Source organism: Nymphaea colorata, chromosome 1 (assembly GCF_008831285.2).
Source record: "Nymphaea colorata isolate Beijing-Zhang1983 chromosome 1, ASM883128v2, whole genome shotgun sequence".
Taxonomy (NCBI): Eukaryota; Viridiplantae; Streptophyta; class Magnoliopsida; order Nymphaeales; family Nymphaeaceae; genus Nymphaea; species Nymphaea colorata.
The window spans coordinates 39813856-39840867 of record NC_045138.2 but is presented as its reverse complement, the minus strand read 5'-3'; the positions used below and the strand labels follow the sequence as shown (position 1 = coordinate 39840867).

Here is a 27012-nt window from a genome sequence, read left to right as displayed (position 1 = left end):
AACAAAAGTCTTTTCATGTCATCAAAAACTATATACTTCTCTTCCATGCATATACCCTCAAGATCCAACAGCTCCAACACGCAGAGATGCACAGGAAACTTAAATATAAAATTGCAAAAACGTTTTACTTATATTCTAACAAGCTCACTAAGGATCTTTCCACTCCATAAACTTTGCGAGGAGTTGGACCGAATTGTATCTGCTTATTGTTCCTTTTCCAACAGATGGTTCACATGGATTAGGCATTTACATGGTACAACATAGTCATCCCTGGTGCGCACGCCCAAGTGCGCATGCATGCATGAAATGCCACACCAGCAGCGTCCATCTTATAACGATCATGTCTCGATCGAAAAAAATTTCAGACAAACCTTTGTAGTGACTGAAAGAATGGCACGATAATGGCAGAATAAATCAGACAAGGACGACGTGGATAACACTGAGGAACAACAATAAGAATGAAACACCGTTACCGATGTGAAAGTGTCGTACTCAAGAAACTATTTTCAGCCAGATAAGTTTGATCACAGTTTCCTTCTATTCTTGGCTCTTGAATGCCTTCTATGTAACATCATCATGTGTCCTTCTGTAGTCGTGTATTAGATCAGAAAGAGCATGGATCAAGGATGCTGGATCAAAAATCCTTCCTACTTTATCTTCAAATACAGAATCAACTGTCACCTGCAATGGAATATAATGGAAGGCTTCAAAATGGGTCTTTTGGTTATGTTTATGCATATGGGAAGGCTTTGTCACACAGTAGGTTCCAAACCTCATCAGCAAAATTTCATAAGCCATAACCACGTGTTTTCATGAAATAAACCATGTGTAGACAGAAGACTTCATCTTAAATTTTAAGCTCTTTAATTTTTAATGTAATGATAGGATCTCATAAACATTTTAAAATCAATCGTCCAAAAAAATCCTATTTAAATGCACACACCTGATTTTCGCAGTCAAACCCTAGCTTTCTGTACAATGAAAACCACAACCATATGGTTAATTCCAAAAAGGAATGGGTTTTCCGCTTGGAACCTCACAAATAGAGATGCTTCCTAGTAACATGTTTGCATGTGTATTTATAAACGTGTGCGTTTTTCATGAATAGTAGTCAATAAATGTGACAAGGAAAACACTGCTACAATATTATAACTTCTGTACATGCAATTGCTACACTAGAACAGTTCCATCAAGCAGATCAGAACAGGAAACCTGAAAACTTGTTGGTGAGTTAAAATAGTACATCATTAGGCAGGAAAATAGCATATGGGTTTCCTTGATTTTAATGTATCTATTAAGGATGGCAAGAAAAAGAGGTTAGAGAATTAAGCAAGCGACAATTTCACACATAGGTTCACTACTGAACATATAAACAATCCAATGATCTTTTGTCAAGAGGCCTGAAGTTCTAAGGAGAGATGCATAAGGCCGTGTTTCTTTTTCTTTTTTTTTTTCCTAAGAAAAGACAACGTTGCCATTCCATAGACAATATTAAGCTACAGTCAGAATATAAGGTCTGAATATTGAAACTTCCAAAAGAAATGATTCAGCAATAAAGTGGCCTTAGAATTTAGATTGTATGGACCTATGAAGATAGGCAATGAATACCAAGGATAGTTAAATATTGAAGGTTAGCAGAGTATGCATAAAAGAAAAATGACACCACTAGAAAGAAGGAAAGGATAAAACATGCACAATTAGAAAATTAATTAAATACAAGGCTATGATAATCATAATCATATCCATGTGCAACAAATAATGGGGTGCAACCTAGGGAGACAAGGGATTGGGTGGAAGGTTCGGCTCTCTGTCGAGCAGTGGGTCTTCCCCGCTCACCCGAAAATAATGGGATGCAGCATTTATTTTCTTCCTTCCTTTATGTACTAATTTTGGTAGATAATATGAAATAAAGAACATGGAAATAAAGAACATGGTAAAATAAATAAATAACCACCATCACTCAAGGTGTATAGTCTGTGTGAAAGCATGAGTCCAGTGGTGGAGCCAGAAAAATTGGCCTGGGTCACTCATTCAGAAACTCTCATATCTTAAGTGTGAGCACCTGCCCATATGTGGCTCCACGACTGTGTGCATCATAAACTGGCAGAAAGTACAATTCCTTCTAGAAATAAATATTCTATTGCATATAGGTAAAATTCTATAAAGCAAAAAGAAAAGAAAACATATGGTACTAGGCCAATTGGATCATTAAGGTAGCATTTTCATCCACTTATAGATTTCGTTATTTGTAATGACTTACAATTAAATTGAGATAATTTGATAACACCTGCAAGGGCCAGCAGCCACCTTCCTTATCTATCAGAATCTGTTCAGACTTATCTCCACTTTTTCCCCTTCAATTCATCTACTCACATGAATGCACACTCAGGTTGACTCCAGCAGGCCAGAAATTAAAGATTTTCCTCTCAAATTTCCTGGTCACAATGAAACAAAGAGATGCACGTTCTCCTCCTACTCCAATAACCATCCCCTTTCTCCTCATGCTGAATGGAAAAAGAGACACAAGTCCACTAGTTTTTCAAAACAGGGTTCTACCTCGGTCAGATCAAGGACCATGCTTCTCTTATAATGGCTGGTTTTCTCCTTTCATATGTTTATCAGAAAGCAGACTTAAATAACTTGACACCCAAACAACCGATTACTTAGCTTCTTCATTCATAGATATGCACACCAGTGTTTTGTGGATCATTACACAATAATAAGTGCAAGTGATCAAGACAGGGCCAAGTAACCACGAAGACCCAGGCTTAGAGACAAAAGCCTAGCCTGCTAGTTAAACTAATAGACACCATTCATTTTGAAAGCATCAATTAAATAGGGAACACGAGGAATGAAAAACCAGCAGTAAGATGCTGACCAGTGATTTAGTATAATATTTTTCATTAGGTCTGCACATCTAAGCATATTGGGAATATCAAAGTCCCAGGTCCTAGCACTAAAAAGATTAATAACTAATCTGTTAACGTCAATCTTGGGGCATGATACCCAAGTTCACTTGAACAGTAATAATGCAGAGAATTCCTCTCGGAAAATTTAAAACCAAAGTTTAGGCAGATTTTTCCTATCAAAAAGCAACATAAGAATGCATATGGAAAATGCTAACCAATAAGAAGGACCTGCTTGTTTTTGACAAGTGTTCCTTTGTTTTTGTAGGAAACAATTTCTTTTCACATTGAATATGGACGCTGTTGAGCAGAAAAAAATACCATTGATCCCCAAAAAAAAGGAATATAGGACGTGTATGGTGGCTATATCAAAGTGGCATCATTGTGCAGTTTTGAAACAGTAACACAGTAATACGGTACAGTAGCACCATGGTGCAATCACATAGTCATATCGATATACCAATCAAGATTTAGAAAAAACAACTACAAAGAGGGATTATTTACCACATGGAAGATTCCTTGAGTAGCCAAGCAATCAATATCAACAGTAACCTCACCATCCTTCGGCACTAAAAGGGCATTAACATATGCGTCAGGCTGCAACATCAGAAGAATTTTGCAATCAGGAAATTCTTGCAAGTAAAAAGAAGTGCTCATGGAAGTGGTAATGACATTCATTATTCCATCAAATGTGGATAAGGGACACTATAGAAAATTTTATCTGCCTTAAAAAAAATGGAGAGATCAAACTTTAACAAAGGAAATATAATTGGAACACAATGTACAGAGGGCACTGTATTACAGTTTCCTAGTTTTGCAACATGCTAGTGTAGTAATGTGTCCTTGTTCATGTCTAGTATCGTATCATGAAAAAATTGCTGCTTATGAAATATCTTGCACTGCCTTTTAGAGATCTAATAATTACATCCAAATATTATCAAGTCTATAGGGGTAAATCATGAAAGAACCAATGAAAACAAGAAATGGCGTAAGAAAAAGGTTTATAAGGTTTATAAGTTGTATTATGTAAGGATTGAAAAGAGAAAGGAGATTGAAACCACACTTCTCAATAGATTTGATGTGGTGGAACTTGGATTAATAAAAAGGGGGGACACCGTAATAGGAACATTTACAAGAACACCCTCAGACATATTGGATATTTTCAAATATGCATATGCAAACACTTTAATTGCAAACAACAGAAATTAGATCCATAACTGAACCAGGTCCAATATCAATGAAATAACAAGTCCCTTAACAATGCATTGCCTAGTCTGCCCTATCTAATGAAAAAAAGTATACACTTCCCAATTATGCCATCAGAAAACTTTGTAAGACATGAGAAAAAAGAACAAAGAACTATAAGAATTGTCAGATATAATGGAAATAAAAGCATGAAAGGCAGTATGAGCATAACGGTATTGCACTTAAGCATGACCTAACATACAAGATTATTGAGATGCTTAAGAGGATTCCCGTGTGTATGGTTTAAAGCATCAGTGATCGCTGTCACAAATCCGGAAGCAGATAACCCAGCAGTTTCTCTATCATGAGAACCATTCAGCATAAGCACCTACACGTGAAAGAAATCATGCAGATGAATTTTGTCAGCAGAAGAGAGGCCATTGCGGGAAGAATAGCCAAAAATCACTGTATTGAAGAATATTTTAATGGGAGGCAAAAAGGTTCAAGAAAACCCATGCTAGCAGTAGACTATGAAACGTGAACAAAAGAAAATCCAATTCAGCACCAGTTAGGCAGTTCAAGAGACTTCACAAAAGAGTATCAGGTTTATAAAAAGGGCTTGACCTTCAGACATGATCTGGAAGAAATTATCTCCCCAACCCCGTGCAATACCTACAAGAGGGACATCTGAAATCCATCAAAAAAAGGCCATAAGTGAAACGTTCAATCATACATATGCAAAATTGCACAAAATGTAATCGCACAATAAGAATGGTATCCAAGATTGCACTTAAAAAATCAAATCTATACAAAAGCTAAATATCTCCAAAATACATAAACTTGCAAATTTGTATACAAACATCACATTACTGGCACAAGGCTTCTAAGAAAATAAATAGCTTGGACTAATCTGTTTTTTTGGAGAAATCCTATCAAAACTAATAAACTATCCTCCTTATATGCTTGTCCACTAAATCCTGACACTTAAAAAGATTATCAGTTCTATTCACACCTAAACTTACTTCGCCCTTAATGTTACAAATAATCTCAACCAAAGACGCCAATAACTCCAAAAAAAATAGACTTTCCCAATTCCATTGGCTGTGTAGTAACTTAATCTTCCCCTTGCACTCGTCCTCCACTAAATCAGCAACTTATTAAAATAACTGAAATATAACTTAACGCATACACAATATGTATCAAGAAATGAATAGGATCATTATGGTAATATCACAATATTTTTGCAAGTTTCTTAAAGAATATTTTTTATTTTGCTTATATATTTTGTTCTTCTTTTTTATTATTGGAAGCCTAAGTTTATTGTTTCTAGCTTTGCAGGAAAAACGTTAAAAGCCTATTGAGACAAGCCAAACTTAGCAAAAAACACATGCAGCTAGATTCATTTCCAATCTTAATGCTTGCTATTAAACGAGCCTTAATTGAATTTAAGAATATTTTAAAATATGAAGTAACAAATTTAAAAATTGACATCTCAATCAAATATAGGAAGTGAAAGAAAATACAAGAACACCAGCAAACTAAATTCACATCATCATGATAATAAGAACCATAACACAACAGCGGGTCTGGAATTACCAATGATGGGCAAACTGATGTAAATAAAGAGCCCATAGCATAAATTATACAGTCCACTTTTCTTAACTGCTCCAGAACCATAGGGTTGACATTGGGAAATACCTTCACAACAAGAAAAACATGCTTAAGAGTAACTTTTCATGCAACTTGTAGGTATCTGACATGAAATGATAAAAGGCAGTAAGAACTAAGAATAACCAAACAGCTTAATCAAACTCCAACAGTACATCCTAGAAAGGGTAAATCCAGTAAAATCTTTTTACTAAAATAACATAGGTTCCCAAATGTGATTGAACCATGAAAGCTATCATCATCCATGACCATTTGCAGAGGCACTCAAGAGAACAGTTCATTTATCATAACTTTGCAATTCACTGGCAAGGGTAGTAATTTGAAAAGCAGGTCACAGCCTCCACCAGTGTTTGTTGATCCTTACAGAACCTAACAGTGTCAATAACTCATGCCCTTATTTTTGCAAAATCTCAAGGTCAGATGCTTAGAGGTTCATATAAACCAGGGTGGGCAACAAACTGGTCAACCCATATTTCAGCTGATCCATGGTCTGATTGACCCATCCCACCTAAAGGTTGTGCTGGTTCAATAATCTGCAAAATCGCTAGACAGGCTGAACAGTCTACGACAACCTAATTGAATGACCAGCATGTTCATTGGACACACGTTAATCAAGCTTCTCTGACTGACAACAGGCCAAGTCAGGCTCAAACTGTCTGCCCATGCATGGCCCTTGTAAGCAAGGGAATTTGAGGGTGAAAACTTCTATTGGTTTATTTTAGTGCAATCCCAGTCAAGATCGACTGATCCAGCTTTTTAAATGCAGTTTAGGTGAAAAAACTTTTAGTATAACATTTGCTGGCAAATAAACCGTAGAGCTTTGCACACAGCCACACAACAATATATGCTCTTAGATAGTACAGTTGCAAAAGGTAATTTCTTCAAACAGAAAGCTCCTTGGCATTTTTATTAAAAACATACTGAGCCCATGCAATTTCATCTAGTTTCCAATACAGAATCAAATGGATGACATGTCAGCAAGCACTTCTAGGGTAAACTCTTAAGGCATAATTTTAACAGGTCGTTGTCAATAAATAAAAAAGTAACTGAATTTTTTTTATGGCTTGACAAGCAATTCATTAACGAAAAGTTAGCAAGCAACTGAAATACCATCCCAGTATTTTAGAAAAACTTTACATAGATCAATTCAAAAATACCTAAGTAGTCCCATCCTGCACTGTGTCAGCAAGGTGGAAAATATTAAGAAAAACAAGATCAGAGAGAATCAAAGTATAATAAATGCAGGTAAGTCATGGCAAACTAGATATGTTAATTGATGATAAAATACCCCCAACAAACTGAAATATTGTTCCCGAGTCTTAAAGTTCATTCATGAGTCCATAAGATGGAAAATATTAAGAAAACAAGATCTGAGGGGAATAAAGTACACATTTTCCAGGTAGGTCATGAAAAATCAGGGGGGAGAGAGAGAGAGAGAATCCTATTCCACACACACACACACACACACATATATATATATTAATGGCAAAATACATAGACACAAAAACAAGACTACAAGAGTTTCCAACCTATCATGTGAAAAGGTAAAGAATTCAAGAATGGACCAAGAACAATTAACTACCATACAAGACAATCCACTTTCCCGTGTTGAATAAGGAAAAACCATGACGTCCTAACTTTCTGTTTCAAAACAGACATTCTCTAGGTGTAGGAATAAACAGCCTAATCTATTCAGTTAATGACTCAATAATAATGAAAGAACACCAGCAAATCTTTCAGAAATATAAACCTGGAATAGAACCCTTGGCCAGAAATAGCACGTCCATGTGAGAAAATATATATCCAGGATAAATAAGTATAAACATGATAAAGAAATAACTCGATGCTTTTCGCCATACAGTTCTGTTGTTTTCCATTCCATCGAAAGGAACCAGCGCAAGAAAAGAAATAACAATAATAGCAAGAACTAGATTAAAAATAACTTCAACTTACTTCATGTAATAGATTATTTCCCTCACTTGATAAGTAGAACACCCGTTTTATTCTTGATGGAAGTGATGGGATTAATGAGCCACACTGGAGAAAAAAAATGTATACCTAATCTTGTTAGTTTGAAATACAGAAAGAACTTTTGGAATGCTAAAAATTCAAGAAAGGAACTCAGAATATACTAATAGTGTTTGCAGAAAAAATGTTTATAGCATGCCGTTCTCCACTAGTTCTGCAAGTGTAGTACAGCTATCAAGAAAGAAGATAATCATTCACAAACATGGGAAGGCCATGCAAGGAACTAGATAATGCACCTCAGATATATCAAACAAAACAAGGAACGAACTAAAGAAGAATTTGTGCTCAAAATTCTTCATTGTCTATGCAATAGTAAAAACCTTTTATTTCTTTTCCAACAATGCTCATAAGTAACCCATTATGCTATCTGTGTGAACCAGGTTGTTATTTTAGCATAAATGTATGAAGGAGATCTAATACTGCATGTAATGTGGAAGAACGATTAGAAAACATAGCCATGATGTCAACTAATCGAAATATAAGAGTAATAGACTATAATCAAGGTGCTAGCCTGCCAGGCAGGTGGCTAGGAAAGAAATTTAAATGCAATAACAGAAATAACAAAAGCAGCCACAGTATTTAATGTAAACATATCAAAAATACGTAGAAGGCAGCAACCATGTTTTTAATGTTGATATTTATAACCAAAAAAAAAAAAACTGAAAGGGACATAAAAGGCCTGGAGTAATCAAACATTTATATAAACTCTTCATCCTACTGTTATTACATCAAAAGCACTAAGGTATTCATGTTTACACACTTAAAATAGACAGTACTCCAAGTCTTCATGAGTGAACCTTTTTTCAAGTTCTTCTATAGTTCTATTACTCTATATATCATGGCAAGTTGGCAACCCTATGTAACAAGGACAATTGCAAAAGGGCAGGGTACCTGTGCCTACACGACATGACACAAGTATGGGTGTGGGTTTGGACATGCCTTGGGTGTGGCTTTGACCATGTTGGGTGTGTAAACAAAAAACAAGGCCAAGTCAGTCAAATTTTGGACTTGGTCAATTTTGATCAAGTCCAAAATCATCCAAAATTTAAGGTCTTTTTTAGTTCACTGTATATATACACAGTAAACAGCCTTTGACCAAAGTTGAGGCTGTTTTGGTACTGTGTGCTACCTGCAAGAACATGGTCCAAGCTATCTTTGATTGCCAGAAACCTTCTCCAGCAAGGTGCCAAGTTCCTGGAGTGAAGACACTCTTCTCCAGTAAGCTTTTTCAGTCTTGTATCCTTTCTTCAATTGCCTGTTCAGATTTGTGACAAATTTGTATGTTCAGTGAATTATTTAATTTTTCTTGTGTATGTATCAGATCTGTCAGATTTATGCTACCAGATTTGCTGAGTGTTCATAAAATATCCAACGTTGTCTAGTATATCTGTGTTATCTTTTATAAATTTCACATGTATGTCTGTGTGTGTATACAGCCATGTCCTAGTACCCAAGTTTTCTAAAATTGCTCCAGACTCTTACCCCTACCAACACCAATACCAGCACTTGTACCCACACCCATCTGACAAAGTGACAAAGCCTCTATGGACATGTTCAAAAATTATTTTCTAAGGTTCACAACACACAAAAAACAGAAAATCTAACAGAAACTACTCCTGCCTCCTTCATTAGCTTAATTGCATCGATCGATCAAGTTATGAGTAAATTACATAGCATGGATGCATTGTCACAAATGTCATTCTCAGGAAAAACTTGGTGAGGTTTTTCTTGAGCATTTTTCTGCAAAGTTGTTCTCCTTGAGAAAATTTGGCAATTTGTAAAAATTAAATAAAAAACCATAAAAAAAATAAATTGCAAAAAGATAAAAATATTAAAATATCAGGAAAATCTCAAAAAAATAGCGAGATTTTCATTTTTGGTGAGATCTTCAAACTCTCACGATATTTTTCCAATTTTTTGGTTTTATTTGATTTTCTCATAAAATATCATGAGATTTTCAAAAATCTCGCGATGTATGACGCTGCTTGGATGTAAGCTGAAGAAACAACAACAAACATAGATTAAGTTAAGCTTTTGAATCTCTTTTGCAAGATTGGACAACGACAACTGCATAAGCTAATTTATGCTTAAGGAAGACAATAGATTCTGAAGTCTTACCCATAGACAAACAGGTTATTTGGTGATAGACTGCATAAACAAATAAAAATTTTAACTAGCAATTCGTTTTATTTATCAATATGTGGAAAAGCAAACACAGAGACCAAGGACTAAGGAACATCTTGCACTCAGTTCCATTATCCATTTGTTAGAAATCCACACACATTTGCACACAAAAACACACACCCCAGTCCACCCAAACCCATGGCTCCCACGTCAGAAATGCACGGCACAAGGACATGTATCCACAATAGGCACACACACACACAAGTACAGGACTTTCTAGTTGTATCCATGCCTTTACATTTTGTTACTACATCATTCTTCAAACTAAACAATATCCATTGACATATGTATGAGAGTTCAGCTGTTCAGAGTTATAAAATATGCCAAAGCAGGCAATTCAAATCTGTTAGAACTTAGGCCATTTTTGTCAAGAAAAAAACTAAAAGATATTAATGGTGGAACAGTGTGGCTATGCCTTAAAATATCAAACGGCATGTAAAGCAGTAGAGCTATTCCAACTGCAAATCATGATCTTTACCATTAGTCCATATTTGACACAAACAATCATCAATGAATGCACTCAATAATGGAGGTTTTTGCTAGACATTTCAATAAAACTAACATCTTTAGGCATCAAACAAAAGGGGAGAAGAACGAGATGGAAAACAAAAGAAGACCTTAATTACAGTATCAATTTGACTGTTTGCTGGATGAGAGATCTCATTTTGGCCTCTTATTACAGTTCCATCCTTTGAAAGGGGAAAAAAAAATCAAATCAGTCAGGTCTTTTTAACTCCTAAAAACAAGAACAGACACTAGAAATAAAAGAATTGTTCCAGTAACGTATTATAATAATCTCCACAGAGGGTTTTCTTTCATAATCTTGTCCAAGAAAAGAGTAAGAGATCACATACCCACAATTCACAGCCCAAGGTAAGTCGATCATTGGTGGTTATTACCGGAAGAACAAGGCTTTCTGTGGGAATATGTGAGACACGAGAAAATAAAAATATTGCCGCATCTAAGGATTGAAAGAATATCCGTGCTCCAGCAAAGAAAAAATTCCCGATACTACAAAAAAATTCCTACTTTAGTAACCAGCAAATATAGAACAAAAAATCACATGAAATTACAAAATCAAATTCAGGAAGCTTCTCTATAGTACACAAATAGACCTATTGTGTCCTCAAGAAAAAAAAAAACAATTAGCATATCTTGCCATCAATATAAAACCAGAAGAACGTTTTTTCCCTAAAACTAGAAGAGAAAAGGATAACCTTACTATTGACTTTTTTAATGATCATGATTACTTCAACAATGCTGATCTCTCCTTCTCTTGTAAAAAGGGGACTGATCATGTTAAGACTATTCAATACACTATGGCGCTGGAACTCCATCCTTTGGTGCTAAATAATTTGATGTTAACCATCCGTTGGTTAATTATGTGCCTAATATGTGCATACTACTCAATTGTTCAATGTTGTTGATTGCCTTTTGACTTTAGCTAGTAAGGAATTGTCATTTGGTCTTTCATGACAGCATCTTCATATTTTATTTTCCCTGAGGTTATGTCATTATTTAGGTAGTATCTGTCATTTGCTAGTACTGAGGACCAATAATTTGCTTATATATATATATATATATATATATATATATATATATATATATATATATATATATATATATATATATATATATATATATATTAAAAAGTATGAGGGGGGCTATTTGTAATTCTGAATCTCTGATTATCTTTTCAAGTTTCTTTTTATTTTTTTTAATTATGGTGGACCTATTTGTAATTTATTACCTATCCCTTTTGAGTTGGGATTATATTTAATGCGACAAAATAGAATCTTTCTCCCTCTCTTTTTTCATTCTCCCATCTCTTTCTCCTTCTCCCTCTACCTTCTTATCTCTTCCTTTTCATGGACTTCAACATGGTATCAAAGCAGGTGATGAACCTACACACATAAACTAGATTTGAACGAAGGGACACTGTCTTCTGCTGGAAGAACCATCATTGTCGATGTTGAAGATCGATCTCCCGCAGGAATTTGATCAAATTCAGATATTCAATAAACTTGACCAAGGGCGTTCGGTTTATGCTTCAGTTTCACAAACAGATCTCTTGCTGTAACTATGAATAGTCTAAATAAAACCTGAGAGGTGTGCTTCCAATCTGGTCGATGTAAACCAAAAGATCCAGGATGGTATATCCTGCTGGTGAGGCGAAAGTTATGTTTGAATTGTCCTTCACTGTGGCTGTGGGCGCCTCATTGGAAGAAATTTTTTTTGATATGAAATGTGATTTTCTGCTGTGGTCATGGAGGTCTGCCTGAAATATCTGTTGTGATCATGGAAGTCTAAATGGAAAATCTTTCTTTGGGATGCAGAATCTGATCGAGGTAGTTGGATACATATAAACAATGATACTGTGTACTGAGGTTCCTTTTGCCGTGAAAATCAGATTCTGTTAAGGAATCAGATCAGATTTGATATATGAGGAAAATTGGATCTTGTGATTTTTTTTGGTGCGGAATCAGATCTGATGTTGCCTGATAACGACTGAAATGCAATTTGATTTGTTGCTAAAGCTTTCTGGTGTTAAAAGATTTAACTCTTTGTTTCAGTGAAACTGATTGTGACCTTTTAATCAGATCTAATGATTAATTCAAAATTGTGAAAAGGTATCATATAAGGGGTATTGGCATGTTGTCCTGTTTGCAGTATATTATTGATGTGCAGCATACTCTCATAGAGGTTAAAATTAGAGTTGTCTCCTCTCTAGTGGCAGAAAATTTAATTTGATTTGGTTGTGTAATGCCCTGTTTTGAGACCATATATTCAATGCAGGAGAAACATGGCAGATTCTCAAATTCAATCCAGTGAACAAAAGATGGAAGTCTTGGGCAAATATAAAGTTTTCACCAAACAATTTTCGTATGGGTCTTCTATGAAACTAGATGATACAAATTATGCAATGTGGTCATACATATTCATGATGCCTATGCCTGGACATTAGAAAAAACATATTTTGTTGGAAGTGGAGGCCATTCAAAAGACAGGAAAACATGTCATTTGGGAAGAGGACAACGATACTGTCATGTCTTGGATAATGACTAGTATACAGCCCCACATTGTTAAAGGGCTCATATATTATACTACTGCAAGAAAAATATAGGATACCCTTCATGATGCATATTCTCATGAGACTAGTGTCACTCATATTCTACAAGTTGGGCAGGAAATTTATTAATCGCATCGAGGTCAGACATTAGCATAGAGCCATAGACTATGCCTCTAATAAAGTCAGCATTTGAGAGACTCAATGAACATAGACCACTGTGTTGCAACAAACAGAAAAATGCATATAAAATGGGTTTTAATAAAGTCAGCATAGACTATGCTCTAATAAAGTCGGCAATCGGCATATAATTGGGTTTTCAGATTCAGGTAGCCAAGAATCAGAGTCAAAGAGATGGACCTTCTTTTAAGACAAAAAGCTGCGAATAAATGCATCAAGCAAAGAATACAGTCAGATCTATGAGGAACAACCTTTGGACTTATAGGAAACTATTAACGAAACAAGCAATAAGAGGTAAGAAAAGAATCAAGAGAATAGGAGAAGAAAATAGTTTAGAGAAAGGATTATTAGAATAAACGAAAGATGAAAGGACTAATAGAACTACGATATGATTACGAGATGATAAAAGAATGAATAACTATATATAGAAGAACCAAATGATTTTGTAAATATTACCAGAAATATTGTGCCAAATTGCAAAGCACAATGAAAACTAAACATGAACACTTGGTGTGTGCCAAGGCACACAACAGGAGAACTTTATTGAATAATAAATCTGAGTGCAAGAAAGACCTAGAAAGATTAAATCCCAAAAGGGATAAGAAAGAAGGAGCTGCCCTCTTTTAGAGGAGACAGCCAACGGGCTAGCTATTGTGCTAGCTCCAACAGCTAGAAAGCTAGCCGCTGGAGCTAGCTAATGGCTAGTTTTTTTTTTTTTTTTGAATAGTGGCAGCAAAAAAAAATATAAAATACAGAAAATAAAAAATAGAAGATAGAAATATTACATAAAATAACAAAAAAAAACTTTATAAAATAATCGATCATACATTATATATTTATTCACAAATACATACGCGTGTATACATGCTCACTGAAATGCATTTGCACATATTGAATATGTATATAGTATATAAAATATGTATCAACCAACATATAATACATTTACATATATATTCTAATAAATTTTGATGAAGATGATTAAATGAAAACAATTGAACAATATCAAAATCATGAAAAAAATGACAGTAAAGAGAAGATTAAATTATTTCTTCCATACCTAGCACAGTTCATTCTAAAACCATCTCAAAAATGTGGTCATTCTTGAAATAAGAAAGAGCAGTACAACTGATTTGGCTGGAAGACATATAACAATCAATTTCAGCTTTGTCTTGTCTCATTACATGATATTATGTAATGACACAATTAAACGCAATCAATAAATATGAAATTTCTATCTATTATCAATGCACAAAATAAACAATAAATCAGAAATGACTCAAAAGTTCTAAATACGCAGCAATAAAGACAGTTCATAACTCATAAGACCAAATAACAACATTAGATCAAAGAGAGCACATAAATTACATGACAAACTTTTAAGCAAGTAGATCTTGTATGATAAAGCACCTTCCATTTTTGAAACAAAATGCTTCACTTGACCTTTGAAGGATCTGTACAACAAAAAAAATATACACCATAAGGCTCATAGTCTTCGGGCACAAAAGAAAACTTACCTGCAAATAGAACTTGACATTTATATTAAAATTTTTATTTACATATTTACACTTTTGTTCATATGAAATCTGCATCAATTGCATCCATCACTAGAAGGTGGTATGACCAACATAGCCTGCTTTCAGATGACTTTCAGTTTCATGCAAGATCTAATGGTCTAATCAACTAGGGCATGATCCAAACGACTACTAATGCAGGGTGAGCAAAAGGATACGAAGTGGAACATCGAGATGACCAACATATTAAGCATTAAGAATTCACTTTTCCAATTTCAATTACTATTATCAAGATCCTTTGGATTTTGCTCAATAAACTAGAAAAGAAAACCCCATATCATTTGCTTGACAAATGTGTATATATATATATATATATATATATATATATTGGTTAACATAGAATAAAGTTGTATATCAGAATTCTTGTAACTGAATGAATATTAAGCAATAGTGCAATACACATATTATTCTCATTCACCTTTTCATTTACACTTGAGCTGGCAACTAGCACAAAGGAGCATCAGAAAACAGAATCAACCACGAATTCCTTCCAAAAAGATAACAAGATGGATCTTTACCTGGTTCTGAAAATAAACAAGAAATGCACGTATTGTTTCCCTGTAAGGTTTCGATACCCCTGTCCATAATAAATGATCCCCTTCAACAATTTCGTACCTGGAACCATTTTCAAGATAAGTGGAAAATTGGAAATCCAACATAAAAGGACGTTTACAGTGCATTACATGATCCATATTTAGCAGGATAAAAAGTGTAACCAAATATCATTATTTTGATTGGTTAAAAGACAATTAAGACCCATTTTGATTTGATCCATTTACCATACAAAGGATACATATAACTATTACTTGCTTTTATTTGAAAAAAAAAGGAAGAAGATTTGTGTTTATCAAGAAGTAATACGTTAGTCCAACTATCCCTCTTTAAGAATTTGGCAAAAAATCAGAATTTCACATATCTAAACAAAACTTCTTTGAAAGAACAAACAGGACCATTTTTTAAGGTAAATGATGTAACCATTTCTTGCATGTATATGTGGCCAACTAAAAACAACTGTTGGTCCTTTTGTGCCCAGGGAATGACTCTTGAGATCTGTCTTCCCCCATCAGATTACAGTTGACAGTATCACAAAAGAAAAAGAAGTGATGGCTGCCACAATCATCTGCAAAGCTGACAATAAGCTGAATCCAGAACAGCCTTCACACTGAAAATGCATGTGACAAGCAAGCACAGATAAAGCTGCTAAACCACCACACATGAAGACAACAGGAAAAGAGAAAGGATCCACATGTGATGCAGGGTCAATAAGGCAACTACATGAGCAACAACAATCAAGGCTTCTTCAAGTAGCAGTTAAAAGAAAAATTCTGACAACGTGGATTTCCCACTCAAAGCATCCTTGTAGCAACCCAAGGAATCTAACAGACAAAAGTTGAATGGTTCCAAAAAGCAAAATTGAAAGGTCCAAAATTCATGCCAAAAGAACATAACCGACTAGGTAAAACAATGACTGACAACAAACACAAAGCAACGCAATCGTTATATAAAATATTAAGCCCACAATCTAACTATAAACCAGTCACAAAATATCACTGACATTTTCATGCGATCCCATTATTATTACCATTTTGAAAGCAGCCAATAATATCAGTAAATATTGCAATATTATGAGCAAGAATATAAATAAAAGATCAAATAACCATCAAACAGTCTATTATGTAACGCAAACATAAGCAAACATGTAAATACAAAAACGACTGTACTTAAAAAATTATCTTTGCCACCATGAACTAAGCAACATATTGCACCATTAAGTTTGGAAAGAAAATAATGAGATCTTTTAGTTAAGGACAACCATTCCAATTTTGCTTGCAGAGAATCAAGAGGTAATCGGTGTCCGAGCAATCTTTTCACAGCAACAGCCTCACATGTGCTTTCATCGGACAATCTCAAGCATCTGGAGCGTATGTCCCCAACAGCAGGACCACCTATCTTATTTTACATCAAATGATCTCAGATAACATACCAAATAAGATATTCTACAGCGAGAAATGCATTGAGAAAACCTAATTTTTTAGAATGAAAATTAATACGTATAGAAATTTGAGGGATTTCCACTAACCAAGCACACGAACAATCTCTGCCGTACTTCCACCATCATCAGAAACGGGAAGAACATGTGCAACTCTAATTGTCAGCCTTTTCAGCTCTTCCACGACACCATTGAATGCAGTGCCACCTGTGATTAAATTAGGTGTCAGTAAAAAGTTCATTTGGACAACAAGCATGTTGTAATTTCAAGGACATTGTTCTGCACAATGAAGAGCAGATTTTTAATGAACGTGCTAATGTTGACAGAGGTTCCAAAAACATATTCAAACCTTCTTCAAGATGAATTGAGGCCAATACAATTTGGTCAGATGACCATAAGCATGCCATTTTAATCAAGCAATTAACCAACGTGTTAAAGCAATTCAATTAAATAATTCAGATGCAATAAAAAATGCAACAAATATATCAAACGTCAACAATGATCCAACCTGCTGCTGTCCCATGGTACATTAGTTTAGTGCTCAAGCAATTTAATAAATCACGAAGCACTAGAGATTTAAATAAAAAGGATACAGATATAACTAAAACTACAGCATTGTCCCCTTCTCCAACCCCACTCTACCTCTCTCGATAGGCACTGGGAAAACAGGGACACAGAAAACACGCAACATAAGTGCAACCAACCAGAGGTTATGAGGAAGTAAACCAGCAAGGATCAGGACGTGAAGGTGTGACAGGGTAAGACAATAGAGGGTAGATGTTGTGAGGGGAAGTGGTCCTACTCATGAACTTAAGGGAGAGTGCAGGTAAATGTTTAGAAGACACCTTCAAAGTTAAAGCTATCCAAGAATTCAAGAACGTTTAACTCCACAACAAATCCAATGCCAATAACAGGTGAATGCATGAAGTGTATGTTATTCATTGCCGCAAAATTTGATTGATCAAGAACTAACAGAGACCCATCAAATTTCTAAAAGAAAATTAAAAACTTTAAAATCGACACATCGCTCTCTGTGATGGAAATGTGCGTCACAGAATCTCAATGGTAATGAATTCATTAAGGAGGGCAACGGGCATACGTATGCTTATCAAACTGGAATTGAAGGGGAAAAAAGAAAGAAAAAAAAAAACTCGATTCAAACAGTAACCTTAATTCTTTTGATGAGTATGGAGGATATTCAGTTCACAATATAGTCGTTAAGAACTATCACAAAAAAAATATACGCAACATTGACGCATTCTCGACCAAGAAAGCAACTAAGGATCTAGGAGACTAACTCGTACAGCGTTTGCGACTTTCACCCAGGGATAATTGATTATATTGAGCACCAACACAATCGAACAAGAACCACCGGAAGACAGTGTAACAACAGATGAGATGCAATGGCTCCCAAAAAAAAAAAGTAACCATGGGCCAATTTGTTTATTAAAATTATGTGACAACAGTGGAATATATTGCGCTCCAATATAATCGTCCAGTAACCATCAGAAACAGTATACACGACCTGCGACGCACTCTTAAACAATAACCGCCAAACATCCATGCAATGGGGTGGAAGCGAATCTAGTCATGAAAACACCTTATTGTTTGGAAAGAGCTATGTCATCCTACCTTGGAAGGAGTAAGAATTAAAACCCAACTATTGGTATGCAAAAGTAAACATGGTAATGGCTTCACCCCAGCCAATAAAAAAAATAAAAAAACGTTGAAAAAAATAAAATTTTTTAATTGTGCCATGTATTTTTTTTGTATTTGCAGATTCTTGAACTTGGCTCCGCAACTTATAACAACTTATAGTCTCTCTTTCATATGCGCTCGGAAGAAAATAAATGCGTCCAACCCCACACCGATTCCACCCTAACTCCCCGCAATGACTACGAACCACATTGAGTGCAGGTATAACCCATCAAGAACCACTAAAGAGCAAACATAAATCACTATATGCAACACAGTAAGCACCATTAACGATCCATGGGAGCTCGTCTGCAGGCCACGTGACCCGCTCCTTCTTTCCCGTCTTCCGCTGAACGCCAATAGAAAAAGAAAAACTGGATGCAGAAAACGGGGACGCACCTGAGAAGACGAGCAAGGCAGGCTGGTGAGGAGCAGGAGGCGAGGGAGCGGCAGGGGGAGAGAGGCCATGGTGCGGGTGGATCTGGGGAGAGGAGCGAGGGACTTACATATGAATGGCCCCAAACAAACCGCCATCTCCCGCGCCTTCCTCTCCGCTTTGTTGCTGTTCACCCGCGGCCTGTGGAAACGTACGAAAGTAGGACGTTTGCTGAGTGGGGAACTGGAAGTGAACACAATCGGGAGGAGCTGACTCGGTCGTCCATCAAGCTCCAGATGCAATCCTTTATCCTACGTTTGGCTTTTCGCTTTTTAACTTTTTACCGTTCCCTTGGCCAGACCTTGCGGAAAACTATCGCCGTTATTGGGTGGCAATGTCGCTAAACGCATAGACCGATAAAAATGCCGGCAGATAAATTGATGCAGGGGTTTCTAATAATATGGTATTCTTGAAGCACATGATCTTAATATTTTAACAATATTGTGTTTTTGATATAAAAAAAAAAGAGTGTTTATATCTCGCGCCCGTAATGTGCTTGGATATTATTTTGCTTTGTTATCGTAGTTTGGTGTAATTTTTTGCTTTATTTTTATGGAAAAATTGCAATCAAGTGTAACTCATCTAATCAGAACTATTCACAAAACAGATGGATGGTTTGGTTGATAGAAAAATAAATAAACAAAAAATATAAATTAGAAATAAATGACGAAAATGTACATCACAGACAGCCCTTGTTAGCTGGGTGGACAACTTATTTAAAGTCACAATTCAATCTTCACAATAAACTTACAGATAACAACAAATACAAAGTTTAGGTCAACGAAGTTAACCGATGATATGTAAAGAGGAATAAGATGTGTTAATTGTCTTGTTTCATTGCTCCACACTATTTTTTTTCAAGAATGTCATCAATAAGGTGGCATTTGATGGCCTGGAAAATTCTAATTGGAAATATATTTCTATAAATATAATTCTTGAAAAAAATGAATGGGAAAAAAATTTTCGATTCTCATTTTGATGTGTGTGTGATGAATGAGAAATATAATTCATAAACTGTGTTTATTAGTTTAATAAAAACAAATATATATTTCCATAAAATTATTTATTAGTTTGATAATAAGAAAACATATTTTCATATTTACATAATCTCTAAATAATAAAAAAACTCGAAAGTTTTTAACTCATATAGGTTTTTAACTTGGCCTTAACAAAATTTTGGCACGTCGAGGGCCAAGGTGACACACCAAATAAATAAACACCCAACAATGTCCAGTCTTATTAGTACACAAGTAATCAACCCTCCAAGAAGCAGTGAATTGTAACGACAAACAACCATTAAGAACAAGAAGCGTCACACTGTTCAGTTGCTTCAGTTATAAATGCTATTGCCCATTAAGGTTCAATGGCAGCAAACTAAACACAAGCATCAAAGATAGAACAGATGCATATGCAAAAGCACTGAGATGACTATAAAAGTGAAGGAAGAGATTAGAAGGCTAAAAAAAAGCTCATTTTAACAAAAGGCAATTCAACATAAAATTGATTATCTTAGTTTAAAAGCTCCCACCTTAACAAAGCAAAAGCAAGATCAATGTAGATTTCATCAATAGCATTATGGTTGTAAACAATTTAACATGCTGATGTGCAAGAAATAGAAACTATAAAAGCCTTTTAGTCCAAAAAACAACTCTATGTAGTCTATCTTCTTACAATGACCACTTAAATTGGAAAAAAAAAAACTTGAAAAATCAGAGAGGATCACAGCTTAATTGTAATTGATAGAGCTGAACGACCAAAAAAACAGATTTCACATGGATTTTTTTTTTTTTTCAAGTACAGAAGGGCGGACAAGCAAGGCGAGGTAACCCACGCGAGTATACAGCCCGCAATTACACACTGCCACCTATACAGATGTTACTAGGAACAAGAGGAACGCATTGTGAAGACGGCCAAAGGAGTAACGTGTAAGAACGAGGCGACTGGCCTTGTTCCTTGGGCGAAATCAGGCGTCACAAATCACAATAGGGTAAAGTTTTTCTGCGTGAAGATAAATTTATATTTGGAGAAGGGCTTGTTTCCGCAGTTACTTTCACAACCATTTTGGTTCATTGTGAAACGGCAACCAACTAAACGTAGAGAACCGTCGATCGCGAGATGGACGGACAATACCGCAAATGAACAAAAAAGCAGGGTGTCAACGTCAACCGTCCATCTCCGGATAAACGGACGATCACAGACCCGGACTCTTTCCACGTAGACGAACACCCCTAGATAAAGCCCTAACGTCTCCCGCGCTCTCTCTCTCTTCCCCACACGCTCGATTTGGCGGGAAAACACAGTCTTTTCCCGCCTCATTCATTGTCTCCTCCTCCTCCTATTCTCTCTCCATCTCTCTCTCTCCGTGTCACTCCAGCAATCGGCGATGGCTTCCGACTCTTCTCCTCTTCCCAACCGACGACGGGCCGGTAAGCAATCGGTATCTTTCTTTGCTGGATCTCGCGTACAGAAGCGAAGAACGCGACGAAAGCCCCATTTCCCCCCTCCCCTCAACGCTCCTATTGATTTTGTTAACACTGGCAGGTTCGTCTTCCCCACCGGATTCGATCAGAAGAACCCCCTCTGCATCGTCACCCGCCACTGGCAGACCGCCTTCCTCGACGCCTCGGCAACGGAATCGTCGGGGCAGGAGGAACTCGACCGCGAGCAACTCTTCTGCTGGCTATGACACCCCTTCTTCCATCTCCGCGACGCCGTTGACTCCTTCATCCGTGCCACCAACGTATTTTCATCTCCCCGGATTTCATGTTATTATCGAATAGTTCGAAAGATGAGTTACATTTGGCTGGGTTTTGTTTCAGAGGCTCGAATTTCGGTGGTGGCGGATTCCCGCTCCCCAACACCCCGACGGACGATGAACCCCCTTTTTCGTCGGAGGCCGGAGACACAGCGGATACCCAGCCACCCACGCTCGTCTGGGGTACCACCATCAGCGTAGAAGAGGTCAATGCTGCCATTCGCAGATTTCTGAGCTCCCATGACGGTGGGAAGTATGCAAAATACATCGAACAGGTCTATGATCCTACCGGATCGTGTACATTCATATGCACATGAACCTGTGCTTCCATGGTTTATTCATTTCTGTACTCGCATTTTATTGAACAAGTAGGTGATAGAATTGGAGGGGCATTCCTTGAACGTCGATGCTCAAGATATCTACACTTATGATCCAGACCTGTATAACAAGATGGTGAAATATCCGCTAGAAGTTCTCGCTATTTTCGACATAGTAGTGATGGATTTCGTGATTAAACTCAACCGCATGTTTGACAAGCACATCCAAGCAAGAATATATAATCTCCGATCAGCTACAAACATGAGAGACTTGAATCCATCTGGTTCGAACCTTACCATTTAATTTCGTTTTGGTATATTTTTAATAGTTAATAAAGTGGTCATGTCGGTGATTTTTCCTAGACTCTTAATCTGTTTGATTGATGTCGTTTATAGACATTGAGAAATTGGTGATGGTAAGAGGCATGGTCATACGTTGTAGCTCCATAATTCCGGAGATCAAGGAGGCCCATTTCAGATGTCTCGTCTGTGGTCACTTTTCTGATCCCGTTGTGGTTGTTAGAGGTGATTTTGATGTTGGCACTTGATGCTTTTATTTCTAAACCTGAAAATGCAACCACAGTACGTTATAGCTTTTCATGACCATTTGTGTATCTATCATTGTGTATGACAGGTCGGATCAACGAGCCTACTCGATGTTCTCGACAAGAATGCCTTGCGATGAATTCAATGACGCTTGTTCATAACCGATGCAGGTAATCAGAATCAAAGTGATTTATCCTCTGGGCAAGTGTTACGTGTCATTCTAGAATGCAAACTAAAAATAGAATGATACTTCGTTTTACTTTATGAACTTTTGCTCATGGTGTCTATATGACGTTTAATTGAAAATGAATTGTAGTTTCGTTGTCATGGGATGCTTGTTTACTATTTTATACGTGACTTAAACATGATTCCGGTGCGATCTGAGCTTCCGGTTTGGCAAACCAAAAACGCCAGCAACTTCTCTGTTGTTTACTAGTTTACGTGTGCATTTGTTCTCCCGAAACTCCTTTTTGCGCTTTTTCTCAGTGGACCTTCATGAGACTCATGACCCTACCAGTTGCATCTGGCGTTGAAAGCCTTTCTATTCAACGAATTAAAAGTTTTTTTAGTTTGATGGCACTCTTCATCACATTTTTGTTTGAGTTTTACCATCTTCAATCTTGCATTAAGCGTGACACATTGCTTCATCTATTCACGGTTTATGGATCATCTAAAGGTCGTCCTTTTGTTTTTGTTGTCCATAGGTTCGCAGATAAGCAGATCGTGAGACTACAGGAAACACCTGATGCTATTCCACAGGGAGAAACACCCCAGACTGTCAGCTTGTTGATGCATGACAAACTCGTGGATGCAGGGAAACCTGGTGATAGAGTTGAGGTAAGAAACTTATCCGATTCTGGAATTTCACTCAGGTTCCATTTTTTGGGGACGCCCAAAAACTTTGATGGCCAATTCTCATATCAGTTGTAGCTATAGCCTTTTAATCTATCTTTTGTAGATAACTGGTGTATACAGAGCTATGAGTGTTCGAGTGGGACCAGCACACAGAACTGTAAAATCTTTATACAAGGTTAAGGATCTGCTGAATTAAGCTTATTCTTTCTCTTTGACCACAGAAATCCCTTTACTTAAACGTGAGAACTTGCTTTGACAGACATACATTGACTGCCTTCATGTGAAGAAAACTGATAAATCACGGATGCAAACTGTGGATGACATCAGTTTAGATAACAGCGATGTTGCTGCCTCATCAAAAGAGGCTGAGGATGCACCTCTGGATTATGAAGAAAAGGTTTGCCACTTTACATGACCTATTGGTGTATTTTTTGCAAATGAAATTCATTATTTATCCTATTTCCTTCATAATATGCCCTTTTTAGTTTTTACGCATTATTTTCAAATAAGAATGCTTCTCATATGCTTAGCCTCTGGTCCTAGCAATGCTTTACTTCTCTTGCTGGAGATGTCTGTGTATTTGCCTGAAATTATTTTCATAAAGTAGCCAATTTTTGTGTTGCAGCATCCAAACAAATAACCCGGCCTGCTGCAGCTATTCAGTGTTCATTGTCACACCCGTGGATGTAGGTGTTCATATTTATGTTCGTACCTTATAGTTATACTGCCAAGCCAAGTACAGTTATGAAAAAAAAAGAATAGTTATTCAAAATTTGCATCTGGTTAGCAACAGGTTTAATGCTAGAAATGCTCATCACCTTAATGTGTGAAAATACCAAAAGTTTAGCAAGTTGCAATTCAAGGTCTTATTTTGTTCAATGAAATTAAATTGATTTATCAATATGTTTTGATGTGGTTTATGGCATCAAAATATTTTCATTTGAAGCTGTAATCTTGATATGTTCTCTGGAACATAATTTGCAAACTTTGTCTCAGGTAAAAGAGCTGCAAGAGTTGGCAAAACAGCCGGATATTTATGATAGGTTAACTCGTTCATTAGCACCAAACATATGGGAGCTGGATGACGTGAAGAAGGGGCTTCTTTGCCAGGTCTGATAATCTTATTTTATTTGCATTTTCACTTCATCATGAGAAGTTCAACTGCCCTCTCTTAATTTCTGCATTTGTATTCAGTTGTTTGGTGGAAATGCTGTGAAGCTAAGTTCTGGTGCTAATTTTCGCGGTGACATCAACATCTTGCTTGTTGGTGATCCTGGCACTAGCAAATCTCAACTTCTACAATACATTCACAAATTATCACCCCGTGGGATTTACACTAGTGGCAGAGGCAGCTCTGCTGTAGGCTTAACTGCTTATGTCTCCAAGGATCCTGAGACTGGTGAAACTGTATGCTTTGCCCCTGCTATTTTATGTCTGCAAGTTTTAATAATTTTATTTTGAGCAACTAATAATGTTTATAAATGTACAGGTGCTTGAAAGCGGAGCTCTTGTTTTAAGTGACAAAGGCATTTGCTGCATTGATGAATTTGACAAAATGTCTGACAATGCACGTAGCATGTTACATGAGGTCATGCTTGTTGTGCCCTATTTTTTTTTTCTTCAAATGTGTTCATGCCCACAAAGTCTATTAGATGCTCTGTTGTCAGGGAGAAGCTCTTTCTGATGTCCTGTTTCTACTATTATGCAGGTAATGGAACAGCAAACTGTCTCAATTGCAAAGGCTGGTATTATTGCTTCACTTAATGCCAGAACATCTGTTCTTGCTTGTGCTAATCCTAGCGAATCCCGCTATAATCCACGTTTATCGGTTATTGATAACATTCATTTGCCTCCTACTTTACTTTCCAGGTAAAGGTTCATGTTAGAATTGTCATTCCTTTTAGTTGAAAATATTGGTCTCCTTTTCAAAAAAAGTATGTTGGCATGACACGTAGCCAGGCTTTATCTCATTATTTGCTCATGCATCTTATCATCAGGTTTGATCTTATTTACTTAATTCTGGACAAGGCTGATGAGAACACTGACAGGAGGTTGGCTAGACATATCATTTCTTTGTTTCATACAAGACCTGAGGTTAGATACTGCTTTATATATATATATATATATATATATATACATACATACGCTACTCTTTCCCATGTTCCATTTAAAACAATCATCTTTTTCTTTGCTCTCTCTCTCTCTCTATATATATATATATATATATGTATATGTATATGTATATATGTATATATATACACTACTCTTTCCCATGTTCCGTTTAAAACAATCATCTTTTTCTTTACTCAGAGCAAGTCACAGGATGTTTTAGACCTGCCAACTTTGACAGCATATATTAGCTATGCAAAAAAGCATATACAACCCAAGATTTCAGATGAAGCTGCACAAGCATTTGTAACAGGTTATGTGGAAATGAGGAAGAGGGGAAACTTCCCAGGTAGCAGCAAAAAGGTGCTGGAGTTGTTTTTTCTGCTGACTAGTAGTTATTGCTTACTTTTCTAGATCAAGTTATTGCAACAATCTTATTGTCTTTCTGCTTATTCTCCTACAACACATGTTTAACAGGTGATAACCGCAACACCCAGACAAATTGAGAGTGTAATACGTCTTAGTGAAGCTCTTGCTCGAATGCGTTTCTCTGAGTTGGTAAGTGGTCATCCTGGTTTGTTGTCTTTGAGTAAGTGGTCATCCTGGTTTGTGGTCTTCGAGATAGAAAACATGCTTGAGCGTGCACAAAAGCATGCCTATACTTCTCTTAATATTTTAAGTCTGTATGTCAGGTTGAAGTAGAAGATGTGGAGGAAGCATTTAGACTGCTAAAAGTTGCTCTACAACAGTCAGCAATGGATCCTGCTACTGGTACAAAAATTTTTGGAACTCTGCTTATGCAAGTAGGATTATAATGTATTCTGAAATTAATAGAGTTGTCACATCACAGGAACAATTGACATGGATCTCATAACAACTGGAGTGTCTGCAAGCGAAAGATTGCGGAAGCAAAACCTAGTGGAGGCTGCAAGGAATCTAATAACGGAGAAGATGCAACTTGGGGGGCCATCCATGCGGATTACACAGGTAATATTGATTCCTCGTGTTCTTTTTCAAGTATGAATGACAGTTTACTGGTATATACTGAATCTGTGAAAATTTTAGCTGTTGGAGGAGTTGAGAAAGCAAAGCACAGCCGAGGTCCACCTTAATGATGTAAGTGTTGTAGGTTGGATGAGGAGTTTATGTCGATGCCATATTGCTAATTTGTGGTATCAAGAAGCTAACTTCTGATCTTTTGTTTCATGGCAGCTTCGTGGTGCATTGTCAACTCTCACAACTGAAGGTTTTGTCACTGTTCATGGAGACAACATAAAGAGGCTATGAGTGTGGACAATTATCTTTGAGTTAATGGGCCTATCTAATTGTTACAGAGGATGTGCTAAATGCTCCTTCCCAGCCTGTTGTACCTTTCAATGTTTCTTGATCAGTAGCACACAAAATAAAAAAAGAAAAGCTGTCAATTGAGAACTATTCCCATGTGAAAACGCACTTACAGGCACACAAATGAACAAATTGTAATCCACTAATATCTTAATTTTTTTTTATTTAGATATGTG

The 27012-nt window shown here is 36.5% G+C and overlaps 2 protein-coding genes across 2 annotated transcripts; one reads left to right on the top strand and one right to left on the bottom strand.

Annotated features, from left to right (window-relative positions):
* Positions 1-99: 99 nt before the first annotated feature.
* LOC116246087 (uncharacterized protein YNL011C) lies at positions 100-19260 on the bottom strand. Its single transcript, XM_031617784.2, has 14 exons — positions 19212-19260; positions 18874-18975; positions 16870-16986; positions 16603-16735; positions 15308-15404; positions 14626-14669; positions 10826-10982; positions 10589-10660; positions 7713-7796; positions 5688-5789; positions 4716-4763; positions 4354-4479; positions 3411-3503; positions 100-681 (listed from the first exon to the last, which is right to left on the bottom strand). The coding sequence occupies exons 1-14, from the start codon at positions 19258-19260 to the stop codon at positions 562-564; spliced, it is 1344 nt and encodes a 447-aa protein (XP_031473644.2). The 3' UTR covers positions 100-561.
* A 1928-nt stretch (positions 19261-21188) lies between these two features.
* LOC116263257 (DNA replication licensing factor MCM4) lies at positions 21189-27008 on the top strand. The gene is made up of 20 exons (XM_031642923.2): positions 21189-21336; positions 21452-21650; positions 21730-21940; positions 22038-22266; positions 22379-22507; positions 22617-22698; positions 23233-23365; positions 23487-23558; positions 23643-23780; positions 24380-24493; positions 24578-24790; positions 24873-24971; positions 25092-25252; positions 25381-25477; positions 25694-25855; positions 25970-26050; positions 26185-26263; positions 26343-26479; positions 26558-26608; positions 26705-27008. The coding sequence occupies exons 1-20, from the start codon at positions 21294-21296 to the stop codon at positions 26777-26779; spliced, it is 2505 nt and encodes an 834-aa protein (XP_031498783.1). The 5' UTR covers positions 21189-21293; the 3' UTR covers positions 26780-27008.
* Positions 27009-27012: the final 4 nt, after the last annotated feature.

Coding starts and splice junctions, on each gene's coding strand:
- LOC116263257 (XM_031642923.2), top strand. CDS start 21,294: ATGGCTTCCGACTCTTCTCCTCTTCCCAACCGACGACGGGCCG. Junction 26,051..26,184: donor GAATGCGTTTCTCTGAGTTG/GTAAGTGGTCAT, acceptor TCTGTATGTCAG/GTTGAAGTAGAAGATGTGGA. Junction 26,264..26,342: donor AGCAATGGATCCTGCTACTG/GTACAAAAATTT, acceptor GTCACATCACAG/GAACAATTGACATGGATCTC.
- LOC116246087 (XM_031617784.2), bottom strand. CDS start 19,260: ATGCGTTTAGCGACATTGCCACCCAATAACGGCGATAGTTTTCCGCAA. Junction 10,983..14,625: donor TTTTGTTTCAAAAATGGAAG/GTGCTTTATCAT, acceptor ATTTTTTTGTAG/TATCGGGAATTTTTTCTTTG. Junction 682..3,410: donor CTCAAGGAATCTTCCATGTG/GTAAATAATCCC, acceptor ATTCCATTGCAG/GTGACAGTTGATTCTGTATT.